This window comes from Oryza sativa, chromosome 6, assembly GCF_034140825.1.
Source record: "Oryza sativa Japonica Group chromosome 6, ASM3414082v1".
Lineage (NCBI taxonomy): Eukaryota > Viridiplantae > Streptophyta > Magnoliopsida > Poales > Poaceae > Oryza > Oryza sativa.
Window position 1 is genome coordinate 3,335,259 of NC_089040.1, and position 20,173 is coordinate 3,355,431.

The window sequence follows — 20,173 nt, forward strand, 5'->3', positions numbered from 1 at the left end:
GAAAGAAAAAGGAATGTGACGCCAAAGAAAGAAAACCATACGGCATTTGCACAAGTCCATTGCTTCATCACTTGCCTGTAGGCGCTGCGACTAGTAGGACCAGGGTTTTCCATACCGACAGGCGGCAGTGTCACCCCTCCTCACGGCCAGTAAGCCTGTTACCAAGCAAAACCAAATACTCCGTCCGTTTCAGGTTATAAAATGTGTTGACTTTGATCAAAATTAAAGTATTTTAAATTTAACTAAATTTATAGACAAATATAGTAATATTTGCGTTAACAAATTAGTTTTACTAAATTAATAATAAATATATTTTTATAATAATTTTATCTTGAATAAAAAATATTACTATTTTTTCTATAAACTTGATCAAACTTGAATAAGTTTGACTTTGATCAAAGTCAAAATATCTTATAACCTGAAACGGAGACGGAGGGAGTAATATTTATCAAAAGCATCAATTTTTAAACTTTGTCGATATAGCGAGTAGGTGTTGTTACCCAACTTTAGCAGTAAACCCGATTATTGTTTGGGGCATGCTGTGCTTGAGATGAAGGTCCCAGTGTCGATTCGCAGCTCGTACACGGCGTGCTTCATTTTCTTTCATCCATGAACACGAATCTTGAAGACTGAAGTCATGCATACCACCGTGCACAAAGGAAAAGGTTTTTTTGCTACTAATTAGATACTTGGGTCAGTCGAAGGCATTTGTTAAGTCAGTAGGCAATTATACTTAGTTTAATTTACACTGTTAAGCCAGGTCAGGCTTCTCCGAGTCCGAGAGGAACATATGCCTCCATTCCTGCATGACCTTGTCTTCAAACATGCTGTACACTAACAGAGAACTATCTGAAACTGAGGAATTGAAAAATGCAGGAACGGCAAATTATCTGAAACGAAATGCAAAAATTGTGCAAGACAAAGGATCGAGAGAAAGAGCGAAGCTGCACAGTTGCACTTGCACACTTTGCAATGAACTTCTGGAATAAATCTTAACACAGCCTTTAAACCCAAGTCTGAAATCACTACAAAAGCATAGGAAAGAAAGTGATTTCTACAAGATTTTCTTCTATTCCCATTTGTGCAGCCCAAAAGGCATATCATAATCGAAAAAAAAGTTCCCAGAATTCATCTGCTGAAAATTCCTTCAAAGCTCCTTTGGTCCACCTACAAGTATCAAACTGGCCCACTGGGCACCAGCCTGCTCCTGAATACCTGAACCAATAACCATCAATCCATCATCCAATTTGCAGCACCCAGCTGGTCCATACATGCATGCTGGTATCCGACAAAAGGAAACATGTGCTAAAATCCAGGTAGTGAAAACTGTGCATGAAGCTGGACAAGCAGCTAGCATCATCATCGATCATCATTCATCAATGCTTAGGTACGTCGTCCTTTCCTTTGCAACAGAAGACCTGTCGCCTTGTGATCAAGCAAGTGTACATGAGGCCCCTACCTTACGACGACGATGGATCCAACCCTCAAATCATAAAAGAGGTAGGAGTACCTTCACTCAACTACTTCTCCTGATCTGAAATAAATTCGTTTTAGATTTGTATAATAAAATAAATAAAATATTGTCTTTTTTCATTCTTCATAGAAATGAAAGCTAAAATATACCACTTCTGTTGTAAAAAAAGATGTCGTCTTGGAGATGACACAGTTGCACATGTATGATACTTTCTCAGACTGTATATTTATTAAAAAAAACTAAAAGAGTAAATATATTAAAAATACAACAAGATAGAATTTTCATGAGAAATCTGCTAAGATAAGTCCCGCGTTCCCCTAAAAAGTGTAAGTTTCACATTTTTAAACCCTGCCATTTCTGTATATATATTAGTGATATAAGATTTCAAAGGTTTCACGACATGCATTCTAGGACATCATCCATTTGAGAACAGAAATAGTTTCAGGCTTTCAGCTATGTTTCCTCATTAACTCTTTGACATTTTAGATAAACTGGCCGATACACACAATCAAACTCATGGCACTGGCAAGCTGGTATGAACATAATCAAACTTGGATAAGATTAAGTTCAAAGGCAGAAGAACGCATGGGATGCCCTTAGGAGTGATAGGCATACCGACATAGAGCTTTTGTCCTTGCTATCCAAGTTAACAGGTTTTACCCAACACTGCCTTTACATTACATGCTACTACGAAATACATACCTGAATAAAGAAGGCATACCGAAATTGCATCAGAAGGGGGGATGTCCGAATTTACCCAAATACTATACAGTTGCCAATTGGTACCACTTGCTCACTTGCTTCACACATGGAGGGCAGTTGGCTACAGCGACATGCTGTGCTGCTGGAGCCACTCCTGAATAGCAGAACGCAGTGCGCGATTCGGAATGAGCTCCTCATGTTCAAGTAGCAAGTTGGTCATTGGAGACGTGTCATGGCCATTGCAGAGCCAACTCCTGATTGCCTCAGCTTCATAGGTGAATCCATCTGCTGCAATGTGAGGATCATCCATGATATCCTGAAATTGTGACCATGGTAGGTAATAAGGTGATGATCAGTCATCAAGCAAAAACTAGAAGGCAGCATTTTTCAGCAAAACAAAAGAAGTAACACATTTGGTTTTTACCATAGATTTGCACTTCTTCAGTATTATTTTCTAGCTATTCCATTCACATGTGCCAGAACAAGGGGAAAAATCTGGTGATTGTTTTCTACTTACCTGAGATATAGGACAGATGAAATATGACGGTGGACTGTTTTGATCCTGTGCTGATCTAGAGGATGAAGGTGAAGATAATGCAGCATCCCTTATAGCCTCAACTATTGCCCACACCTCACCTGAAAGATCAGGGCGGCACCTCCTGCTTAACTCAGTGCATCTGAGAGCAAGGTATGCCAGCTGCTCGATGTGCAGATGAGGCCACTCTCCCACTGAGGTATCAATTACTGAGTTCAAGTCACCTTTCTCCATTGCATCCTCCACGATATTCTTTATACCAACAGGAGGCTTTCCTGTTAAAAGACGCAAGACTACAATACCAAATGAATAAACATCAGACTGAGGTGTCAACTCTCCAGTGGAAAGAAATTCTGGGTCCATGTACAGAGGGGTGCCCACAGGATGCATGGTGCGGTACAGGGTGGTGTTATTGGTGCTGGACTGGATTAGGAGGCGAGAAATACCAAAGTCACTAAGCTTACTGACTAAGTTAACACCAAGGAGAATGTTAGCAGGCTTGAGATCTCCATGAACAACTGGGTGAGGTTTATTCTTATGCAGAAAGATTAGTGCTGAACATATCTCAGCAATAATTCGAATCCGAGCCTGCCACGTCAGAGTTTGCCTCTTATCTGAACACATAAGAAAATCTTCTAGGCTTCCATTTGGCAGGAACTCGTATACGAGTGTTGAAGACTCTGAGCAAGCTCCTAAGAGAGTCACAAGGTGAGGGTGTCTCACTCTACTGAGGATAGAAACCTGCAAGAGAATCCAAAAGAAGCCACTCAATTTCTACTTCTCATTTTGAACTAGAGAGGAGCCAGAGATCAACTCCCTTTTCCAGAATGACAAAGATAACAAACAAATTTTAAAAGGGTACACTAATTACCTCTTGTTCGAACTGTGATTGTCCCTGTAAACTATCAGGTCTCAGCACCTTTATTGCAACTGTCATGTTCCGGAGGATACCTTTGTATACGCAGCCAAACCCACCTTCTCCAATCTTCAATGAATTACTAAAATTTTCTGTTGCAGATTCCACTTCAGATGATGAAAATTCACAGTGCATCGCTGTAACCAAAACTGAAAGCATCTGTCCTCTTTTCTGACGTAGTTCTTCAACCTCTCGAACTGCATTATCTCGTTCACGTAGCAATTGGTCATGCTCAGATAGAAGCCATTCAAAATGCTCTCTGGAGTCTGAGAGTTGACCTAGTAGATTCTCATTCTGCTCATTGACTCTCTGAAGTTCCACGGTGACCTCATCTTGCTGTATTTTAAGTTGTTCAAACTCTTGTTGTACCCTTGAAAGAGATTCCTCTGTTTCTTTCCTTTGTTGGACCTGGCTTAAATACAAATCTTCCAATGTCCTGGCCTGCACAAATCAAGTAGCTGTCATTCGTATCATTTAGACAGATACCTTGATTTATGACTTCATTCAATAGCTTGTGACATCCTGGATTTTTTTTTTAAGGAAAAAACTGTTACTGAAAAGTACTTTCATATGGCAAGTGCTGGTTTGAATGCAGAGATTGGGATTTGGCAAATTGGTAGTAGTAGATACAGTGGCAATGATCTGCTCAAGCTTGCCTATTTCTTGGAATTGTAGCAGCACCAACATTAGATGTGAATGTTGTTTTGCACTCTATAGAATCAAATGGTCCACAACAAGAAATGATTGGATGATGATACCTCTCCGGTCAAGCTAACCTTTTTGCAAAGATAATCATAATAATGCACTGGCTGTTTAGAGAAACCGTAATGAATTTACCAATCGTTCAGATTCAATCCGCTTTAAGCGCTCGTCGGATGCTTCCTTCTTCAACACCGCAGCTTCATCCATGCTTTTTTGAAGTTTATTACACAGATCATCATTCAAATGCAAATCTCCCTGCAAGGATCATTTATAAGATAATATAATTTAATAGCTAGCAGGGTTTTGATGAGCAATGCATTAGCATCACAGAACTTATTTGTCAGTTTTCACTCATAAAGCTACTTCCTAAGCTTAATTATGCTTGAGCACGGTGCTAGTCAAGTTCCAGAATCCAGATTTGTAACAGGTAATCATGGATGACTTGTTTAAAAAAAAGTAACTAAACTGACCAGTATCTCTCTCAAGTCCTCTGCTCTAGAATCACCGCCATTAGCTCTTTTAATGCATGCTGCACATCTACATTGACCAAACACATAAGTTACTTGAAATAATAATAACAGCATCACTGATGATAGCATTGGACTGAAAAGGGCTACCTCCTTAAGCCATCAAGAACTTCGAGGTTGTTTGGGTCACACTTCAAACCCTCTACATAAGTTGCCAGAGCAATTTCATAATTGCCCATAAGTAACTGAACTTTAGCTTTACGCAGATAGCCTTTCAGAAAAGTAGGATCCAACGCTATGCATTTATCTGCATCTTCAAGACCTTCAGGCAATGCTCCTAGGTAGATGTGGCATTGGGCTCTGTTGCTAAAAACCTGGGCAATCATCAGTCATTAAAAGGTATAAAAATATCAGTACCAAAACTAAAAAGGGGCAGCTTGAGATATAGTTTTCACTAAGGGAAAAAAAAAAGCATTAACTTGTTATACAACCAGTGTAATAGTGTAAATCAATACCCTGGGATCTTTTGGGTTCTTTTTCATGGCTTCAGTATAGTGCATTGCTGCTTCCTGGTACCTTTTCTGCTTGAAGAAATCGTTGCCTGCAACATGTGTACACAGTGAGAAGAAGCATACGTACATTACAATTGCATGACATACCTAGTGTATTACAAACTAGGAGCTGGTTATTATATAATGGTTGAAGAAAAGGGACCCCTATCCAATTTATTGTGTTACTGCACTTCCATTCATGAACAACCATAACATTTTTTCCGCACTTCTCTGAGTCTCCAACTCACAACTGAAGTTAGAATTAAAACTATTGAGAGTGATATTCTACTTTAATAGTATGCTTTCTTCTTGCAAATTTGAAGTTTACTCATGGAATCTCCTAGAACTCCAGCCTAGAGTACTTGACAGTTGACACTCAACGGCGATGCTTTGGAGCAATATCTGATAATACAGCATACAGTCAACGAGGTGCTAGGCAAGGGAAGTTAGCTGGACACCTACCTTGTACAAGGCTACTTCTACACTCTTTGCTTTTAATAATGGATAGGTAGTGCTCCTGCCAAATTATTTATTTAAAAATGGGTAAGGATCCTACATGAACAGGAATAGCATGTAACAAATGTGTATCTGTTCCAATTGAGTGGCAAATTGACAATTGAAACAACACCAACAGCATTAGATGATCGGTGCACAGCAATCAATTTCTATTTTAATCTTACACATTGCACTAATCGACAACAACACATAGAAAAGAACAACGTTTCATCTGGAAAAAAAGAAATGATCAAACCTCTGTCTCGGTGGTGATCGGCAGCTTCCTGATCAAGCCGCTCCCGCTCCTCAATCTCCTTCCTGGCTTCCTCCGCCTCGCCCAGCTTGGCGAGCGTCTCCTCGCTGTAGTGCTCGGCCAGCGACTGCTGCAGCGCCCTGATCGCCGGGTCGTAGTCCGCGGCGCAGGCGGCGAGCTTGAGCAGCGCCGACGCCTTCCTCGCCAGCGCCCGCGCGACCAGCTTGTTGTCGGCGCGTAGCTCCCGCCCCTTCTCCACCGCCTCGTCGCAATCCCTCACGCACTCCTTGTACTGCAACGGAGAAACCAATCGCCATCGCCGCGAGGTTAAACAATCGGAGAGAGAGGAGGGGTTTGGGGGCATGGCTGAGACTGAGAGCCTGACCTTGGACATGAGGAGGTAGGCGGCGGCGCGGTTGGTGAGGAAGGAGATGTCGCGGGGGTCGAGGAGGGCGCCGCGGGTGTAGTGGCGCACGGCCGTCTCGAGGTAGAGCTTGCGGTAGGCGGCGTTGCCGGCCTCCTTCTCCCGCCGCGCCTCCGCCTCCGCCTCGGCTCGCTCGTCGTCCTCCGCCTCCATTGCTGCGACGCGCGCCTTCTACGGGAGCAGCAAATGCATATCGGATCGCCCTCGGCGGCGGTGGCGGTGGCGGTGGGCTAGTTGTCGAGGGGGGATGAGGAAGAGGAGGAGACTTGACCGTAGCTGCATTATTGACGCGGCGGTTTGGCTTGGGCACGGCCGCACGGCGCGCGGCCAACCGGAACGGAGGAATCTTCTCCGAGACTCCTCAGTCCTCACGGGTGGTGTGTGTAGTGCGATGCCACGAGTCGGGGCTTGGGCTACGCAGCAACCTGCAGGTGGGCTGGGGCTGGCTTGCGAGTGGTCACCTCGTGTGAGGGCACGTAGACGTACAGTCAATTTCTGATCAAAATTTTATGGGACAATTGCTTATTTGACTCTGTTTTGAAGCCTAACTACCAATTTGACCCTACTTTTTGAAAATGAACACTCCGTCTGACCCTGTTTCTACAACACCGTTAAGAGTTCATTTAAAAAAAGAGAAAAAATAAAATCACATTTCATAATGACTAAAATACCCTCCAACTGTATCCTCATCTAACCCTTTTCTCTCCCGGTCTCTCTATCATATCCTGCGAGTGGTCACCTCGTGTGAGGGCACGTAGACGTACAGTCAATTTCTGATCAAAATTTTATGGGACAATTGCTTATTTGACCCTGTTTTGAAGCCTAACTACCAATTTGACCCTACTTTTTGAAAATGAACACTCCGTCTGACCCTGTTTCTACAACACCGTTAAGAGTTCATTTAAAAAAAGAGAAAAAATAAAATCACATTTCATAATGACTAAAATACCCTCCAACTGTATCCTCATCTAACCCTTTTCTCTCCCGGTCTCTCTATCATATCCTGCGAGTGGTCACCTCGTGTGAGGGCACGTAGACGTACAGTCAATTTCTGATCAAAATTTTATGGGACAATTGCTTATTTGACCCTGTTTTGAAGCCTAACTACCAATTTGACCCTACTTTTTGAAAATGAACACTCCGTCTGACCCTGTTTCTACAACACCGTTAAGAGTTCATTTAAAAAAAGAGAAAAAATAAAATCACATTTCATAATGACTAAAATACCCTCCAACTGTATCCTCATCTAACCCTTTTCTCTCCCGGTCTCTCTCTCTCTATCATATCCCTTTTCTCTCCGGCGAGGGAGCTATGGCGGGGAAGGTAAGCGGCAGAGCCGGCTGGTGGAGGGAGGGACCACCGGCGGCGGCGGCGGGCCATGGAGGGAGGGGATCCGCGCCGGCGCCAACTCGCGGAGGGAGGGCGGCTGCGCCGGTGTGGATCGGCGGCGGCGCCGGCTGATGGAGGGGGGGAGCACCGGCGGCGGCAGGGGGCCGTGGAGGGACGGGATCCACGCCGGCGTCAACTCGCGGCGAGAGGGCGGCTACGCCAAGCACGGATCCACGGCGGTGCCGCTGGTGGAGGGAGGGAGCACCGGCCGCGGCGGCCGGCCGTGGAGGAAGGGGATCCGCGCCGCCGTCAACTTGTAGAGGGAGGGCGGCTGCGCCGAGCGCAGATCTGCGGCGGTGCCGGTGGAGTTTCGACCCATAGGAAGTCCACCCCTGCCGCTTCCAGCCCGCCAGCGAGGGGGAGCTCGTTGTCCAGGCCAGGCAGAGCGGGCCGATGGCATGGCTGACGCCGGCACAGGCGCTCGTATGGAGGGAGGAGGTGGCAGCGGCAGCGCCGGATCCGCCGACTGCAGCTCGAGATCCACCGCCCGGACTCGCCGCCGCCACTCCTCCTCCTTGTCGTCGTCACCAGGGCCGGCGCCGGCTCGCCGTCTCGACTTTCGCCGCCTCTCCCTGTGGTGGATCCGTGGAGGAGAGGAGAAGAACTCGCAGCCGCCACTCCTCATCGTCATCACTAGGGCCGGCGCCGGCTCGTCGTCCGTCTCTCCCTGTGATGGATCCTTGGAGGAGAGGAGAAGAGAGAAGAAAGGATTGGAGAAGATAGAACTGACGGCAGGGTCCCAGATGTAATAGGGTCAAATAAGTAAGGGCAGAAGAGATATTTTGGGCGAGACATTTTGGGCTTCAGTTAACACCATTAGACGCCCTTAACGGAATAGCGTCATACCGTGTCTTCAATTTTGAAAAGGAGGGTCAAATAAGCAAACCCTAAAAAGTAGGGTCAAATTGGTAGCTAGAGTTCAAAACGGGGTCAAATAAGCAATTGCCCCAAATTTTATTTATCGCTTTTGCGCATCCGCTTTATGCACAGAACACACACCACCTTTCTCAGAACGCACCACGCCACCACCTTTCACCTTTCTCCTCAACGGCAAAGCCGCCTTTGCCGTCGCCCCGTGATCGTACAAAGTAAAAAGTATAGCCCACTACTAACTCTAAATCATCTATAGCCAATATAATAGTTAATTTATACAATAGTTGCTTACTATACAATTAATATCTAGTCTCACCTGTCATATACACATTACGTGCTGGAATCCGTGCTACAGCTGGCTACAAATCTGTAGCCCGCTGCTTTTTTCTCTGTTACTTTATCCCTTTAAAATATGTTTATAGCTGACTTATAGCCTGCTATTGTACATGCTCTTATAAAATATAAAATAGAAAATTAACAAGCCCTTCAATATAAAAAAACAAAGGCCTTGTTAACTTTGTTACTATTTTTAAACCTACCACCATTTAATAATACCAAATTGTTTGGACGCTTTCAGTTTAATGTTTTAAAAACAATTAGTAGTGTTAAGATTTAGTAGGGTTGTGTCGACATGGAAAACACGCAATTTTGGTTGTTAACAGGTTGAAAATGTAAATAACTAAACATGCAAAAAAAAAAGTAAGAATGCATGTGGACTCCTTTGACTGCTCGCTGACTTGTGAATGCAACCAAAAACTATGTTCAAAATTAATTTATGTGTTTTTGTGTCATTTTTATTTTCTAGCCTTGTTTTTAAGCCGCTACAAGTAGAAGTATAAAAGTTCAATACCATAATAATTTTGTTGCTTCGTGTATTTTCTCTGTAGTTTATTGTTGTAGTTTAACCAGTTTGTGTAAAATATTTCCACATAGTACAACGTATTCTACATGTCCTCCTCCCCCTCCCCCTCCCCCCCAACAAAAAAAAAGTGAGCTTTTTATATTCTTCCACTCTGGTTATATGATTTTTACTCCCTCCGTTTTTTTAGATGACGCCGTTGGCTTTTTCTCACATGTTTGACCATTCGTCTTATTCAAAAATTTTATGCAAATGTATAAGATATAAATCAAACTTAAAGTGCTATGAGTGATAAAACAACTCATAACAAAATAAATTATAATTACGTAAATTTTTTGAATAAAACGAATGGTCAAATATATGAGAAAAAGTCAACGGCGTCATCTATTAAAAAACGGAGGTAGTATCATTTTTCTATAATTTTTTAGGCTCTCCTTATTTTGTTTGACTTTCTTTTAGTTCTTTTTAAGTCAGAGGAAGTGTCGAACGAGGAAAACACATGAGTGGCAGATAAGAACTGCAGCTTCCTGAGACTAGAGAGGTAGAATAGATAGTACGGACAAATGGAGTGGCAAAATCAAGATTTCCCATTTAAAATATAACAAATAATTATGTTAACAAAATTACAACAAATACTCTATGACTAATATAATAAATTTTAAATGAATAAATCAACATACTATTAAGAATTCCATGCAAAATTAGTGAGAGGTTTTATCAATACTTTTTTTTGTCTTTTAGGTTGAATTTAAGGATGTGTGCGGTGTATGCAAGAGGTTCTGAATTATACGCGACAAAATGGGTCAGGCTGAGTCGTGTTGGCCCAGGCATGGTTAGTTGGTCCAAACAGAACATGTCACACTCGCCCCTGCGGGTTATGCTGACAGTGACACGGCATGGCTCGGCCATTGCACCAAAATTTCCTCCTATTTATTTTTCATTATTCCCTCCTTTCTCTTTATTTTCCATTTACTATATTTTAGAATTTTTTTCCGTATATCCAAATTTTAGATGTTGCTCCCTCCGTTTCATACTATAAGACGTTATAGCATTATCCAAATTCATATATATGTTAATGAATATAGGCACATATATATATTTAGATTCATTAACATATATATATATATATATATATATATATATATATATATATATATATATATATATATATGAATGTGGATCATACTAAAAGATCTTATAATATGAAACAAATGAAGTAATGGATTTGCTTCCGCCACGTGCCATATTTGGGTCTATACTGGCATGGTCCATGGTCTTTTTGGCCATGCCTAGGTCTCAGCGGTGGGCCGGTGAGGCACGACCCATTGTAGGAGCGGTGTTTTTAAAAGTTGTGCCGTGCTATCGGTGTGTATATTTATATTTAGAATACAACTTATTATTTGTGCAGGTCTACATATATATGGTGAAAAAAAGAAATACTTCCTCAGCCAATAATTTGACATTTAGCACACGATTTTTTCAAACTTTTAAAATTTTAGCCATCAACTTTATTATATAAAAATAAGCTTATAAAATCAAATAATTTTGCGATATTATGGTAGCACTTTTTAGAGAAATCTACAGGTATTACTCCTTTTATTTTGAAGTAAACATTTACGAAATTTGGTCGTAATTTTGTTCTTGCAATTAAATATTTATGGAGCAGAAGGTATACCGCTATACCAGTACTAGGCCTGTGGACTCGGTTGTGCGGTTGCACCGGATATTCTGCTCCGGCATAAAATCACCAGTACACACACTCCCCGCCGGCCGCGGCCACCAATTAGTTTTCCGATGGCTATGTATGCATGCGCACGCGGAGCTCGCGCGCAGAGGATCGATGCTGCCGAGGAGGGCCATGGGGGTGGCGCTCACCCTCGCGCTGACCGCCATGTGGCCTCCGCCGCGGCTCGCGGCCCCCGCCACTGGTGGTCACGTGACCGTCACGGCGAGGAAGCCGCGGGGTCGGCGGCTCAGCGGTAAATCCACCACCACCACCACCACCGCTTCACTCGGCTGCGGCTCCAAGCCAAACAACATCCGCGGCGCCACCGCCGCAGCCGGCGGAGGGAGCAAAATGGAGGCCGCCGCCGCCGTCGCCCCCTCCGGTCTCCGGGCGAGCTTCCTCGACGTCCTCCTCAGCCGCCGTCGTAACCTCCAAGGTCTCCCTGTCCCTCTGTTTTCTGGATTAGTGCGCTCAAAACTACAGGAATTTGCTATTGGCATTCGGATTAGGTGTGCTGATTAATGCCTTGGGTTTGGATTTGTTGGCGGCAGTGGCTCTCACGGTGGAGCCCGGGAGCCCGGTGAAGCGCCCGCTGTACCAGGGGAGGCCGCCGATGGGGCGGAGCGAGGTCAGGATCCTCAATTGGAACAATGATCTATCTGTCTATCTTGTGTTTGTGTAGGAGCGTGGTGATTGGTGTGGCGTTGGTTCTTCTTATCCATGCGTGGAAAATTTCAGGCCATGGAATCGTGCCCGAGGAAAGGGGTGGTGAACTCCAAGGAGAAGTTGGTTGAAGAAAATTTCTACCTGATTACTGAGGTACATGACCACATTGCTTTCTTCTTTGTGATGCATTTGAAGACATATGGAACCATGTGGAAGCCATTTTTTATTTATTTGAGCTAGCCGCCCCAAGAGATTGTGGTAGAACAACACTAAAAGTATAATGGATTACAAAAGGTTGACTGTGATTTTTGTTGCTTAAAATTCTAGAGAGATAGTTACTGTGGTTACTGTCTCAATATGTACCTTTCACTACCAACTCTGTTGGATAAATATCTATGAAATTCACGAGTTTCGCTTATGGGGGTGAAAAATACATCGTTATTCTGCCACGATTCTTCCTGGAAAGGCTACACATGGACAATTTGATAGTTTATATTATGTTTTATTGTGACATCCAGGTTCACATGCACTCTTATGTACCTACATTATATAACCTGGAAGGCAATGCACATTGGATTCATTCATCATCTCATTTCCTAAGTCAGAGAATTTGATATTGTTTCCCCCAACAGTCAGGTGAACAAGGGCGTGTACCTGTGCTTCTTCTGAAACTTAACGATACAACCCCTAAAAGAAAACCAGTTATTGTATTCCTGCACAGCTCATATAAATGCAAGGAATGGCTGCGTCCACTGCTTGAGGTAAATATCTCCTTATTTGTTGCTTTAGAAAAAAAAAAGCCTCTTACTGAATTCTGCCACAATGCTTTGGACCATCACTATATCGTACACGCATATCTATTTTGAATTTGACGGTTTCCCGTTTGCAGGCATATGCCTCCAGAGGCTACATTTCTGTTGCCATCGATTCTCGCTATCACGGTGAAAGGGCCAACAATAACAGCACTTACATAGATGTAATATGCTGAAGATCCTTTCTATGTACCATTTGGTTCCATGAATGTTTGAAAATTCCATTAACACTTATTATTTGACTTGATTCCTGCTTTCATGGTTTTAAACTTAGGCACTAAAATCAGCTTGGAGGAATGGGGATGCAATGCCTTTCATTCTTGACACGGTACCCTACGTTACTGCCATTCTGTTATATAACTGATGACTTTGCCCTTCTTAAGCTTGTCATTCAAATTGTTAATTAACCTGTATATTTGTTAAAATAAGCAAATGGTTGTGTATCCAAAATATTAAATCAGACTGTAGGATATGCTGTAAATTTGGGCTGGTCTGCCTCTGTTCATGGGTTAAAAGTCATGGATGCTGGTGTTAGCCCAGATGAAATAGCTTCAGCACGCTCTACTTTTCCCTTGAATCCTGGATTTTCAATTTTGTTTTGCTTCTCTCAAACAATTGTTTCTGATGTTATGATCTGATATATCATAGTTTGAACATGATACACAGATGCAGTGATAAGCTGTCATATTTCACGATAGATCTATTTTCAATAATGTACCTTAAACCAGATTTGGACATCTTCAGGTGTGGGACTTGATAAAGCTTGGAGATCATCTCAGTGAACGGGAGGATGTTGATCCCTGTAGGATTGGGATTACCGGTGAATCACTTGGAGGTATTGTATATCATGAATTCATGATTGCCTTATATTGAGCTAGCATATGGACTCTGCTGTTACTAACTAATATGTAATTCAAACTGAATCAGGAATGCATGCATGGTTTGCTGCTGTTGTGGATACACGGTATAGTGTTGTTGTTCCTATAATTGGTGTTCAGGTATGCTGTTTCAGTTAAAATATATCGATGTGGAAAGAAAGTTTTGTGGGTTGTTTTTAGCTATACTCCCTGTGATAACTCTAGGGATTTCGATGGGCCATAGATAATAACAAGTGGCAAGCTAGAGTTGATAGTATCAAACCTCTATTTGAAGGTGAGACTCCACTCATAATCTCTTGCCTATTTGAGAAGTTGGGCTTGTGCCAGTGAAATAAATAGACTGATGTTGAAATATATTCTCTTAATTTGGTAAGGTTGCATGTAAATGTTTATGTTTCTTTTACCCTGTCCGTTTTCTGCAGAGGCAAGAATTGATCTAGGGAAGAGTGAAATAGATACAGAAGTTGTAGAAAAGGTGAGTACTTGGATTTATTTTACTGTTATTCCTGATGAGTCCTTTATGAGCATTTCGTTTTCGTTATTGTGTGTTAACATATCTCTGCCAGGTGTGGGACAAGATAGCACCTGGTCTGGACTCACAATTTGATGCGCCCTTTTCACTCCCTGTAATTGCACCACGGCCACTTCTCCTCCTGAATGGTAAGCCAATCACTTCTGACTGAATGCAAAATCAGTATGACTGACTAAATGAAAGCTAGTTACAACATTAAGGTATAAAACAGTGATATTTCAAGATTGTTCGATACAGGATTCATAAGCTGTAAAACAGTGTCTCACTTTTGAACTTTTCCCTTTATGCATTCAACCAGTACCCGTGTAAGGGTTGCAACCTTGAGTGTGCAGTACTTTTTTGAACCAAAGAAAAAGTGTACTGTCCATTTTGGTTTTGTGATGAAGCTAAAACTGTTGTTATCTATTGATAATTCAAAAAAGAATGTTACTTCGAATGTTTCGTGCTGCTTGAACTTCATTTATCATGCAGGTGCTGAAGACCCTCGATGCCCAGTACTTGGTTTACAGGAACCTGTTTCCAGAGCTGCTAAGGCTTATGAAGAAGTTGGTTCTGCAGATAAGTTCATGGTAACACGCACTTAAACTGTCCTTTTTGCCCTTATTTTAAGATCACTTATGAATCCTTTTAATTAGCATTTATTAAAATGGGATTTTGTTTCAATGAACTTAGCTTTCAAGCTTGTTTCCTTCCTTGTCAGTATGAATGGCTAAGTCTAAACATGCCAGATAATTTATTGGTATTATGAATCTACAACACATCTTTGTGAGGTTGGCATTGAAGAAGTCTTTTATACTGAAAAAAACAAAGTGTTCTTTCTTCTGAGTTAAAGTTGTAACTCAGCATGCACAGCACTAAAGAGCACAGACCTTCAGCATCTGATAAAAAGTTTTTTATAACTGCACTCTATAATATGGTTAAAAATTATTTTGAGCTTAAAGTCATAATTGAGTAACTTTAAACAATAGAAGATGATGAAAATGACAGAAATTTGTGTAGGGAAATTCAAGAACAAGATCACAAAACACAGTTTTTGGTGCTGCAAACCAGCAGCTTTGCTGATTGTAGATTCAACTATAAATAGAAATGATTACAAAGTGAAAATGACAGTGGCCACCTCGCCTCCTACTTGCACGCGCCACGACCCATTGCCACATCGTGCCATCCCACGATCCTGAGCACGGGACGCATGACTCAATGGACTCCGCTCAGACGCAGCGTGCATCAAACCCACTCTGCGCACTTCTGAAAATAACCCAGCCATGCACTAGACCAAAAACAGATCAACGAGTGGAGAGAAAACAAAGCGAAATAACTAAACTTGGGAGCAGCTAGAGTTATTCTATCAGAAAAACTAAATATGCCCCCCCCCCCTACCCCCATAACTGATGCATGCAGATTGTTTTTAAGGTACAGTATGTTGGTGCTTGTTTAAACAAAAAATATCAGCCTTTTACATCCTTACTAGGAGTATATTCATGTATGTAAGCTGGCATATTCTTCGAAACAATTTTTCGGGTTCAGTATCCGTTTAAAAATGTCTCTGCTCCCATCGCAAATAAAAATCTTGGTTCAGTACATGATTGATTACTGTTGATAGCCAATAGAGAAGTGAAGTACTGTGAGGAACCTGCTTGAGGTCTGGACCTCTATATGTGTTTATTATCTGAAGACTGCCTTCTGTTATGAGCTAAATAAATGCTGCTCTGGAACTATGGCTTTTATGGCAATAGGGTGCCCACATACTGGAGTGCTTGGAGTTCAATACTTTAATGTAGTAATCATTGCCTCTGATGATGGATGGTTGATGCCTTCGTTCGTGTAGATTGCTCCAACCTTTGCATCTCTTCCTTTTACATTTCTACTTTAAGTGCTTTATGCCAACAATTTATCTTCCTCGTCTATATGACAAACAACTGATTTGGTTGAGCCCAAAGTAACTGGAAACTTAAGATTTAGCTTTGCTTTTACCATTAAAGAACTAAAAGGGGAACTGTTGAGTTGCTAATCTATTTCTCCACTGTTCAGTTCATTGCAGAGCCAGGAATTGGCCATCAAATGACAGCGAACATGGTGAAGGAAGCAAGTGATTGGTTTGATCGCTTCCTTTAGAGGGTTATGTATATGTTCCGAATACTCTTATTATACCACATCGTGAGGGAAAGGCATACTCTACAACAAGTTGTCTCAGTTTATAATTGCTTATATTGAATATATGACTGGAATCGATTCAATTTCATCACCATCTAATTTGTAGTCTACATACCCTAATAATTGCCAAAGGAGAAACATTTTGTAGCATGTAGGCATTTCACAGTTTGAGAATACAGAAGTTGGGAGGAAGATTATTTATCTGTCAAGGTTCTGATGAGAAAGACTGATAGTAGACTATTGCTCTGAAGTGCTACTAGAGCAAATCTAAACTGGTACAAAATTTTGTTAGTGTGCACATAAAACCATGTAGACTAGAGAATTGAGGCATCGTGATCAATAGATTATGTTTGGATCAATTAAACTATATATTCTGCAGAAATATTTTATTTCTTGTTTCTTGCAGTGTAACAGAAAGAAAATCCCCATGATCCTGCTTATTAACCAGTGTCCAGATTCTTGATGACATGTCAACCACGCCAATCAAGGGCTCAAGGCCAGTCGGTCCCCTAATCTGGTTTACGTGGACCCAAATACCCAATAAAGCATCTCACTATACTGGCCATGTAGCCACGTGTGTAGTGCGATGATATAGAACCGTCGTTTGCACTTTGTTGCCTGCAGGCTCGCATCCTCTGCTAGCAAGCCCGTGTCCAAAATCTGAATTTAAATTGATTTTGAGTATTTTTCATCGTTATCTATTCTCTAGTCTTGACTTTAAACCGTGAATAGTACAGATATAAAAATTTTTAGACATAATTTCTGTTTTCGTTCGTTTACATTTCCATGGCTTATCAGCCATAGCTCAATTAAAATCAGAGTATAACTCATAAATCGGTGTAAATGTGTAATGTGCATTTCTAGGATTGTTGTACTCTTTTGGCAGTCAATAAAAAAATAGTGAGAAATAAGTGGGACAGCAGTGGCTTTTATGAAGGTTCGTGTTATAAGTACCAAAATATTATAAGTTTATAACCTTTTGAACCCATTTGAGTTGAGATATTCCTGTAGAATTTTCCCTAAATGTCTCACAGTTTCATTTCATAATGCATGTAAAATTCCAAGTTTGGCAAGGGTGTAGGGCAGTTTCCAGATGACCACATACTACTGTCCTGGCAATACAAAGATTTGCTCTTGGGAGTAATATACATGAGAAAATATATTTATCATGAGAATAGTGTGGCCTAACCAATGATCTTATGATGCCAACATTCCAACGTTTTCCATCCACACATGCATGGTGAGAAACACTACAATATTGTGTCAAAAATAATATATGAAAAATCGAACGGTTGATGAAGAATAAGTTGGCAGGTCATGCTCACTCGTTCTTCCTCTTCTTCGGAGTAGGCGATGTGTCACTTTGAAGCATGGACGTCTCCGGGTAACGGACGGTTTTCATATAGCGTGTTCGTTGCTAGGTCATTTTCCGGCTAAACTTAAATTAATTTTTTTTTCTGGAAGAGACTATTATAATGTTTTCTGTGGTTCTGTGACGTCCATTAGTCCAAAAAATTAATTAACGATGTTTGTTGGTGTCTCGTCTCATTTGAGCTGACCATAATATACGCTGATATTCTTCATTCCGTCATCCACCTGTAAGATGATATTTCAAAGTACAGTTACACATGCTTTTTCATTCCGGCTACCTGTAATTCGTAAGATGATATTCCAAAGTACAGTTACACATGATTTGGCCAAGAGATATGGTCAGCATATGGGCATTTATTTTTTTAAAAAAGAAAAACAAAAGGTATAAGCTCATCTTATCTGATTGTAAGTTGTAACACAGAAGAGGAAACACAAAGCCAACCCAACAAGAAGGACACATCAAAATTTGAAAATGCCGCGACCCAACAAGTAAAAGGGTAAACATCAAAGGTATATAACCATTTTTTTCCTTTTCTTAATATTAAAAGGCTACAATTTGGGGCTGCACTAATCCATCCCGAATTTGTTAGAAATACATTATGCGAGAATTTTCCATATTATAAACTCCCTCCAGTCTAGTTCTCTAGATGTCAAATATATTTAACTAGAGTTTCTTTTCTTCTGAACAAACATTAGACCTTGCTTGGAATGGGGGATATCTTTTCTCGATTCCTATCTGTTTCAGTAGACAGCCCTATGCTCCAAGCTGACCCATGCCCTTCAGCCCTTCACAGAGCCATCACTACACGAGTTTAATTAGCATCTATCTTTTCAGAATTGACTTAACTATATATCGTTGTTCTTCTGTACCTCTGAATTTCTCTGCTAATTCCCATCATAATCCATGCTGCTGCTGCTACTCTCCATGAATCCATGATGTTTTTGAGCCTTACTCATGGGAGATACAATGGCGTTGTGTGTGTGTGAGAGAGAAAGGGGCATAGTCTGGATCGACAAAGGTACAAACGGCCATGACCGACACACAACGATAGCAAAACTTTACCAAAAAAACGATTCCAACCAGGTAAAGACGTTCACATATCGCTGGTACATGATTATTGGAGTTTATTAATTGGTTCGTATCAATTCACGGCTCTATTTTCACGTACCAGCAAAACAGAAATGTGGTACGCTTTGCACATGCGATCTTTCAAAAACACTATGCACACATGTGAACTGATAAATGGCCGTCCAAATCCTTTTAGAGAGAGGTGTCCATTCATTTTGTATAGACTTTTTTAGCACAATCAACTGAATTGCCAAAAAGTACTACTTCTATCTCATAATATATCAACATAAAACCGGATTGAACACAATTTAATAGTATTAGATTATATCCAATCTAGTTTTAAGTTGCTATATTACTGGATGAATGGAGTAATTAATTAGTTAAGCAAATATATAGAGGGGACAAATACCTAACAGAAGGAAGCTATTGCCGGATAGAGAATTCTTGCAATTAACAACCACCCAAATTATTTGTTTCTTGTTTGGTTCATGCAAGCATCGTGAACGGGAATACACCCTTTGCCTCCTTTCCATCCAGCTTGTCCAAAGGAAACATGTCAACTTCATACAGAATCAGACGAGTAGCATGCAGTCCCTCTCAGCCCAAATCTCCCCATCGTATTCAATCGTCATTCTTCTCACCATTAATTTACCTCTGCATTACATGCAGATGCTCTTCTATGTATAAACTACCTGAATGCCCATCCTTTACTACGGATAAAGAATAAGAAATATTCACATCGATTTGATTTTATACGTGACTATCTAAATTGATTTTTAATAGAAAAAGTTTCGAGGGATAGTTTTAAAACTATAATGGGAGTATGTGGGTCAACAGATTCACTGTTATCACCACTATCTTCCTTTGAAGTGTAGTAGTATAAATACACAATTGCTCATACTCATCTCATCCTGTCAAACTAATGTCCAAATTAAATTAGGTGGCTTGGAGTGTAAGACTGTACTAGGCATTAAGTAGATTGATCAAGTACCCTAAAGATTGAAATTAAGGATATGACACCCTTAAAATCTTGGGCATAGTACTCTTATCATGTACTGTACCACAGTTGTGTTTGAGTACAAATAATTCACAGGAGTTAATGCTCTACATTAAATTCAAAGTTCTCAATATATTATCTCAAATTCTTAATCAGAGCCCTATCAGTCGATTTGTCGTTTAATTTCCAATGAATTTTGACAACATTTCAAACAAAAATGCATACCTCAAGCTGGCTTGACTCGTTCAATATCATAAAATTCGTCGAGATTATGAACGTTTGGTTGACTGCTAATGGCTAACGTTGTCAAATCTCACCTTAGACAAGGTAC

The 20,173-nt window shown here is 41.2% G+C and overlaps 2 protein-coding genes across 5 annotated transcripts; one reads left to right on the top strand and one right to left on the bottom strand.

Annotated features, from left to right (window-relative positions):
- Positions 1-929: 929 nt before the first annotated feature.
- LOC4340220 (U-box domain-containing protein 70-like) lies at positions 930-6,872 on the bottom strand. Of its 4 annotated transcripts, XR_001547008.3 has the most exons (11): positions 6,481-6,872; positions 6,099-6,387; positions 5,312-5,397; positions 4,947-5,170; positions 4,800-4,866; positions 4,465-4,584; positions 3,583-4,068; positions 2,694-3,452; positions 2,177-2,492; positions 1,460-1,534; positions 1,103-1,215 (listed from the first exon to the last, which is right to left on the bottom strand). XR_001547008.3 is itself a non-coding variant. In XM_015788712.3 (9 exons), exons 1-9 carry the CDS (start codon positions 6,670-6,672, stop codon positions 2,298-2,300), a joined length of 2,418 nt encoding a protein of 805 aa, XP_015644198.1. In that variant the 5' UTR covers positions 6,673-6,872; the 3' UTR covers positions 2,011-2,297. The 4 variants fall into 4 exon arrangements, 1 of the variants encoding a protein (XP_015644198.1); XR_001547009.3 differs by lacking the exon at positions 1,460-1,534 and having other exon boundaries at positions 930-1,215; XR_001547007.3 differs by having other exon boundaries at positions 930-1,534.
- A 4,782-nt stretch (positions 6,873-11,654) lies between these two features.
- LOC4340221 (uncharacterized) lies at positions 11,655-16,493 on the top strand. Its single transcript, XM_015785722.3, has 13 exons — positions 11,655-11,802; positions 11,918-11,994; positions 12,105-12,185; positions 12,665-12,793; positions 12,922-13,008; positions 13,119-13,172; positions 13,589-13,679; positions 13,772-13,842; positions 13,927-13,996; positions 14,145-14,197; positions 14,289-14,382; positions 14,726-14,823; positions 16,283-16,493. Exons 1-13 carry the CDS (start codon positions 11,718-11,720, stop codon positions 16,364-16,366), a joined length of 1,074 nt encoding a protein of 357 aa, XP_015641208.3. The 5' UTR covers positions 11,655-11,717; the 3' UTR covers positions 16,367-16,493.
- Positions 16,494-20,173: the final 3,680 nt, after the last annotated feature.